Genomic DNA, 7,800 nt, shown 5'->3' on the forward strand with positions numbered 1-7,800 from the left:
TTGTCATTTAATACATTTATTAATTAGACATATAAAGTCTCTTAATTAATAAATAAAACCTAGAATCACTACAAGAAAATAGATTTTCAGCGACTAAATTTTTTGTGACTAAATCAACTTAGTCACTAATAGTTAGCTTTTACGACTAATATTTAGTCTCGGACATATTTAGTCATAAAATAATATTTAAATAGAACCAAAAGAATCAACGACTAATTTTTAGTCACTGTTTGCTATTTTTAGTGACTAAATTTATACTTAGTCACTGAAACTTTAGCACCAAATTAATAGTTGTGGCTGGAGCACTAAATTTTGGTGACTAAAATTATTTAGTCACTAAAAATCCTTAATTTGTGACAAAATATTTGGTCGGTAAATGTTAAAGAGTTTCAACGACTAAAATATTAGTCCTAAAAAATTTATACTCACATTTATTATTAATAGTGTATATATACCAACTAATTATTTAGTCACGATAAAATATAAAACCAAATTAATATGTTTAATGTATATTATGTCACTACAAATATTTTAGCTGTTAAAAACGACAATGCTAGTGAGCTATAAAAGAGTAAATAATATATAAGCTTAGTAATAAACTAATTAACAAACTTATATATCTGTTCATTAATTGTTTTTTTTATTGAAAAGATTACACTGAGTATTTTTTTATGGTAAAAATCAATTTAAATTTAAAATAATATGATGAATTAATATATAATATACAATATATAATATGATGAGTTAATTTTTTATAATTATTCAGTATAATAGTATAATAGGAATAATCAATATTCTAATTTTCTTAATAGTATTAATAATATACAATAATTTTAGAGTATACACTAAAAAATACAATTAATATTATAAATTTGGACATTAACCGCTGGCAAAGAAAAGAGCTGGAATTTTCCTAAAAAAAAAAAGAAAAAAGAGCTGGAAAAAATAAAATCCCCCCTTTCCTTCATCACAATACTCCAAAATTTCAGTTCTGAACCCATTTCGATTTGGCTCCCTCTCTCTCTCCAAGCTTCCGTCGGCGGCGCCACATCCCTCCGACTCCGACCACCCCTCGTCGTCTTTTATCCCCCATCCCTCTGACCAACCCTATCTCGCTCCTCCGTTCGTCTCTCTCTCGGACGGCCATTGGCGACCTCGTCTCTCTCTGTTTCCTCTATAATTAATTAATTACAGAGTGAAATTCGAGATCCGCTAAGCTCCTATTTGAAAGTAATCGGGTCGAAATAGTATCACCACATCGGTAATCGGCACCACCACCCAACTCCGGCGTCTTCCAGGTTTTTGTTCTTTGTTTCTGTGTATTTTTGTCTTTAGTGAGTGCGCTTCTCTCTTGTGCTCAACTTGGTTTTTTGAAATTGGGTAAATCTATACATGGGTATATTGTCAAAAGGCTTGGATTTGATCAAGTTTCAGGCACTGCTGTAATTGACATGTACTCAAAGTGTGGATCTGTTTCATATGCTCGTTATTTATTTGATAAGACAAAGACTAATGACTTGATATTTTGGAATGCAATGATTACAAGCTATGGAATTCATGGACAGGGAAGAGAAGCTTTACTGCTCTTCCTCGAGATGACAGAAAACTCAACCACCCTATATCACCTTTTTCAATTGAGCTTCCAATAATTTTAAACATTTTATTAATATATTATACTGTATTTTGTCTAATAATACTAAGAACAACCAATTCTTTGTTTATAGATTTCACCATAGTTGTTAATGTGTGTGTTTAATTATTTGTGCGATTGTTTTCACCATACTATGAAGGACCTTCTTCGTCTCAGCGGCGTGAGCCCGCAAACGAGGACTGGCCTGGGCATTTCGTTGAAGCTCTCGTCACCCAAGTTGCCATTGAGGCTTCTCATTCCACTGGTTGCCGTGCTGCTGCTCTTGCTCTCGCCACTCTCTTCCAGGTAACATTTTATTACTAGTTTTTCTCTCACAGTACTCTCTCATTTTTTATAGTATAATATCTCATTAATGTTTGAATTATTTATGATTAATTTGTTTAATATACATGCTGAACTTGGATTTTGGATGTTTTACATTTACTTTGGTTACTAAAGTAATAGAGTAAATTTAATGTGTATGTATATTTGCCTATATAGTAGTCTGAGGATCATAGAAGGGGACTGTTATTTTGAAAACAACTGTTGTTCTGTGAGTCTTGATGCATCATATTCTTTATCAAATTTTGGAAATGTCACTTTCTCAGGATGTAGGTTTCTTCTATTCTAGGAGAAGAAAATATATTTTAGCTTCGGAACCCTTTTCATTTCCATAGATCTTATGAAAAGGGTTCTTTGGCCTTTTAATTTTCCTTTTGTGTTTAATTATGTATATTTGCCAAAGCTGCTTGAATTCAGCGTAACAAAATAGTATTAGGTGTTGTGTTTTATATGATCTTAAAGGCATTGGAAAATTTTAGTTTTTTAAACTCTATTTTGTGCGCTGGTATTTGTCACTTTGTAGCTACAAGATCAAAAACGTGCAGTCAGGGCCTCTAGTGGGTAAACAAGTTCTCTTCGATTATTGTGAGTATTTTCATTGATTTGTGTCTTTTGCTGCAACAACAAATTTTCTTTTGGTGTGTGTTTTGAGTGAAATGTTGTAATATATACAGTGTATTGTGTACACTCAATGACAAGATCTTATAATTAAACAACGTAAATATGTTTCCCTGTTTATTGGTCTTGTGATAATATTGATTTTTCTGTATTTTCTTATGTTTCCAGTTATTCTTTTATCTATGCGGGTTTGGTATCTTATTGTGTATTACTTTTGAGTAGAATGTTGTTAATGCAAGTGATGATTTATCAGGGCTCTATTGTTAGTAGGTTCTAACACCACTACAAAAATAGATTCCACTACCGACAACACTTCTACCTAGGACCCTTTTGTGCTTTTTCCAATGACAATATATCTTCTCTCTCTCTCTCTCTCTCTCTCTCTCTCTCTCTCTCTCTCTCTCTCTCTCTTATTATCAAAAAACATATCTTATCTCTCTCTCTCTTAACAAATCATTTAATCAACATTTTATAGAGTGAAAAGTTTCGGCCTTATCCTTAAATTAATACATTCTTGTTTAGTCACTCAGGGGGCCGTTTTTCTTATTAAGTCTAATTTTGACTTTGTCTACATATCTTCCCAAACAAAAATCATGTTTGCCTTGTCTGACTAGTGAGAAAGAAGTTAGTATCTGTATCAATCTCACCTACCCCTACTCTCATTTTCTTTTTTTATACAGAATCCAAAGTGCCAAACTATGCCTTTTTCTCTCTTTTTTTACTATGTGTGTCAGAGAACTGCTTCTTCTACCCTACCTTACCCGCCAATTCATTTGTCACCAATAATCCACCAACTTTTTTACCACTTTTGTTGCATTTTTTGCCATTCAAGCAAATCCTATAAATATTAACCTTGACTCCCCATCCTCCTACATTGATTTGTGGCTTAAATACTGTCTTTGGTCAGGTTTTTTAGTATTGTACTATTGGGTTAGCCCTGCAGGTGCAGGCGGGTAAAAGAGTTGAACTCTTTTCCTCTTTGGGTTGGATTTAGTTATTTATTTATTTTTATCATGGGAAGTGTTGGAATGAAGAAAACCGCAACCTTGTTATGTGTTCCGTTAATGGCTAAATCTGCCGAGGGAATGGTGAGTGGCATGAACCAGGCCAAGGCACAAGGAGCTGATGTTGTTGAGATCAGGTTGGACTGCATTGACAATTTTCATCCTCAAAAAGACCTTGAAATCATCTTGAAAGATAAACTGTTGACAACCCTCATCGTTTTTCGGTATATCATTTCTAACTAAACATATTTGAATTTTTATGTCAAAGTCACAAATGAGAAACTGTTTCTTCTGTTGTTTGAAATATAGTGTAAATACTAATATATTGATCATCTCAGGCCAAAGTGGAATGGTGGTTTCTATGAAGGTGATGAACATGGTAGAATTGAGGCACTTCATCTGGCAAAAGATTTAGGAGCTGATTATGTAGAATTTGAGCTCAAGGTGATGCTTTTAGGCTTATTTGTCACTTAAATATGTGAGGTGTTTTCTCTTTTTTATCATATATCAATCAATTTTCATCCTTAAATAGGTGGCCTCTAAGTTTATGGAAGAACATAGAAATAGTCCTAGCAGAGGTACTAAAAATATTGTATCATTTTATGTGAATGGAGAGACCCCTTCAGAACAAGAACTTAAATATATTATTTCAAGTATGCAAGAAACAAGAGCAAATATCATCAAATTAGTCACTAATGCAGCTGATATTACAGAATTACCAAGAATTTTTAATCTCTTCTCAATTTGCCAGGTCAGAGTTCTTGCTAATTTTCTCTGGTTCTCACTTTATGCAATCTTTCACTAGAGTTTACAATGAAAAACTTAAAAGGGATAAATAAGTAGATAAATGATTGAATGGTTTTTCTGCGTCCTGTAGGTACCACTGATTGCATACTCTTCTGGGGAAAGAGGTCTTATAAGCCAAATATTGTCCCCAAAATATGGTGGGTTCTTGGTGTATGGCTCTATAGATGGAGATTCCATACCAGGTTTGCCTACCTTAGCAAGCCTTATAGAAGTCTATAAAGTTGACTGCATAAACAAGGATACTAAAGTTTTTGGACTTATCTCAAAACCTGTTGGACATAGCAAAGGTCCTATATTGCACAATCCTGTCATCAGGCATGTTAATTTTAATGGAGTTTATGTTCCAATGTTCGTTGATGATCTTCAGAAATTCTTCAGTGTCTATCCCAGCCCGGACTTTCCTGGATTTAGGTAAGCGTATTAGTGAACGATATCATGAGCTCTTTGCTGGATTTACAGTCTTCTAAGTTCTACATGTATTTTTATTATGGTGATCCTCTAGTGTTGGAATTCCATACAAGGAGGCAGTAATTGAATTTTGTGGTGAAGTTAATCAACTTGCTCAGGTTGGCACTTTCTCTAATTCAAAAAAAAAAAAAAATACTGAAGTAGCTTTTGTATCAAATTACATTATGATTATAATTGTAATTTCTTTTTGGGCTAATTAATGTTTGCATCAGTCTATAGATGCTGCTAATACAATTATAAGAAGGCCTAGTGATGGAAAGCTGATAGGTTATAACACAGATTGTGAGGCTGCAATAACTGCAATAGAGGATGCACTAGTCAGAGGTATTTTCATGCATGAAAGTTTCCCAAGCAAAATTTTATGCTTCTTCCTAATTTTTAAGATACTTTTCTTATCTTTTCGGATTTTGTTTCATTTGAAATGTTACAGCCCACAGATGTACTAATGGAAAAACATCTTTGAATTCTCCACTTAAAGACAAGTTGTTTGTGCTGGTTGGAGCTGGTGGAGCAGGAAGAGCCTTAGCCTTTGGTGCCAAAAGTAGAGGAGCTCATGTAGTAGTTTTCGACATTGATTTTGGTAGGAGTCTTCTAACATTAAAGCTAAATCATAAAATGTAAAAAAAAAAGAAAAAAGTAAAAGTGAAAACACACCTAGAGAGCAGGGTTGTCCCTAGGCATAGCCAGAGCAAGCCTATACCTAGTGCTTCCAATTAAAAGGTCAAAAATTTGGAAGAATGTCATTTTTTATTGTTCTGTATAAAATGTCCTTAAAATATTATAAAATTATCAAAATTTTCCTTTGACCCTAATGCTCACGGGTCGACCCTGCTAGAGACACATCCTCCTGACTATTGTTGTTTTGTCCAAAAAGACAGAGCAAAGTCTCTTGCTTGTGCTGTAAGTGGTGAAGTAAGGAATTTCGAAGAATTAGCCAAGTTTCAGCCAGAGAAAGGAGCAATTCTTGCCAATGCAACACCTCTAGGAATGCACCCAAGTACAACTCGAATTCCTGTTTCTGAGGTCATCTATTACTACTAATACCATACATATTGTACTAGTTTCACTTTAAGACTCTTTGTTGAGATGTTTATTTTTTCTTTTGCTCAAGGCAAGCTTGGCAGATTATGAGCTTGTATTTGACTCGGTTTACACACCTAAGAAAACCATATTACTAAAAGAAGCTGAAACAGCCGGTGCTATCATCGTCAGTGGAGTCGAAATGTTTCTTAGACAGGCCATTGGACAATTCAATCTCTTCACAGAAAGACAAGGTATGGTCAGGTGTTTTTTTTTTTTTTTGGTTGATTTTTTATCCTTAGTTTACTAATGAAAACTATTCATTGTGTGGCTATTACTTTCCCTGGCTTTGCAGCTCCTGAAGAGTTGATGCGTGAGATTATTTGGGACAAGTTTTAATGTACTTTATCAATGGAAATACACAAGTTTTAATCTGATCATGCATATGCTGATAAATAATGGAAATTCAAGGCAAAAATATACAAGTTTCCATGAAGTTTATTATATTTATACATTAACAAATAGAATTTATACATTAAATAATCATGAAATAAATCATGTGAACCATGTAACATAAAATATTATTTTTTATCTTTATTAATTAGTAAATCTGATTATATTGAAATGAGCTTTATTTAGGGCACAAAACCCAACACTAGTTCAGTTGCATTATTTGTGTTATTGAATCTATTAGTTAAAGTCGACCAAATGGTTCTTCCCGTGACGTATAGGTGAAGAATATGGTAGTTCAATTGAGTGGGAGCGCCAATCATAGATACAGAATCTATAGTTTCTATTCGAATATAGAAGTCAAATTATGATTTCTGTCGAGTTTGGCTTAACAGAGATAATTGGTTGAGTACTCATTTCAGTGATTATATTAGTTCACTGAAATATCATTTATAGGTAGCTAAGTGTTTTAAGGATAAAATACGTTGAAGGCTGTAACGATAAATTAATATCTATTCAATGTAAATCATTTATAGAGTATCATTGATTATTGGGATAATAACAAATGAATAATCTTATAGTGTATCTATATCGTGGAACATATAGAGTATTCTATATAATTGAGAGTGCAATTTCCAATTCTATAGCGGTGCAATGAGGAATTAATAAGTTAGAGAATTTACTTGGTAAGTTCTAGATCTGCTTATTGGAAGCTCAGTTATATGCCCAGGTCCCCATACTAGTTGAGACAAACTGCTTGTAAGACTAAGATTAATTGATTTTAGTTAATAAATTATAATTCTAAAATTAGACTATGTCTAGTTTATGAATTTTCACTAAGATATGGCTTGATTGTGAAGAAATAAGATTTTGGGGTTTATTTGTTAGTTAAGAGACTTTATGGAGTCTAATTAATAAATATTATAAATGACAATTTTATTTGATAATTATTTTAATTATTAAATAAATAATTTTGGCATTTATAGGGCTGAAAGTACAAAAAGTGGTATTTGTGAAAAATAAATAAATGGTTAAGAAAAATGGAAAAATCTAACTAGTGTGGGCCTACTTCATGGCCGGCCACTTAAGGGTATTTTTGCTCTATTTTTATTAATTTTTTATTCCAAATAAATTAATCCTAACCTTAAGTGAATTAGTATATAAAAAAAAAAGTCTCATTATCCAACTAATGCTTCAAAAGCTTTAAACCTAGTTTTCTTTCTCTTTGACAACTAGGTTTATAAAACTTCTTCTTCTTGTTTTCTTTTTCTAATTTCGAATTCCTATAGCTTTCTTCACTATCAAATTCGAGCCTTAGTGATTGAGTGTGTGCCGCCCAATAGCAAGTTAGTCCTCAATCATAGTGTGTAAGATTGTCAAAAATCCAAACAACAGAAGGAGTGTCGGGCTTAGATCTTGGTGATACTCTGCTACAGAAAGGATACACGGGTTAGAGATCTG

At 32.9% G+C, this 7,800-nt stretch overlaps 1 protein-coding gene across 13 annotated transcripts; it reads left to right on the forward strand.

Annotated features, from left to right (window-relative positions):
• The first annotated feature begins 896 nt into the window (after positions 1 to 896).
• On the forward strand, positions 897 to 6,514 carry LOC115719020 (bifunctional 3-dehydroquinate dehydratase/shikimate dehydrogenase, chloroplastic). 13 transcript variants are annotated; one of them, XM_061110895.1, is made up of 14 exons: positions 900 to 1,298; positions 1,791 to 1,936; positions 2,496 to 2,557; positions 3,612 to 3,818; positions 3,933 to 4,038; positions 4,127 to 4,172; positions 4,308 to 4,345; positions 4,472 to 4,812; positions 4,904 to 4,967; positions 5,082 to 5,193; positions 5,300 to 5,449; positions 5,744 to 5,892; positions 5,981 to 6,143; positions 6,245 to 6,514. In XM_061110895.1, the coding sequence occupies exons 4-14, from the start codon at positions 3,619 to 3,621 to the stop codon at positions 6,286 to 6,288; spliced, it is 1,413 nt and encodes a 470-aa protein (XP_060966878.1). In that variant the 5' UTR covers positions 900 to 1,298; positions 1,791 to 1,936; positions 2,496 to 2,557; positions 3,612 to 3,618; the 3' UTR covers positions 6,289 to 6,514. The 13 variants fall into 13 exon arrangements, with proteins under 13 accessions (XP_060966880.1, XP_060966878.1, XP_060966879.1 ...); XM_061110896.1 differs by having other exon boundaries at positions 900 to 1,936; positions 3,526 to 3,818; XM_061110894.1 differs by having other exon boundaries at positions 900 to 1,936.
• Positions 6,515 to 7,800: the final 1,286 nt, after the last annotated feature.

Source organism: Cannabis sativa, chromosome 2, assembly GCF_029168945.1.
Source record: "Cannabis sativa cultivar Pink pepper isolate KNU-18-1 chromosome 2, ASM2916894v1, whole genome shotgun sequence".
Lineage (NCBI taxonomy): Eukaryota > Viridiplantae > Streptophyta > Magnoliopsida > Rosales > Cannabaceae > Cannabis > Cannabis sativa.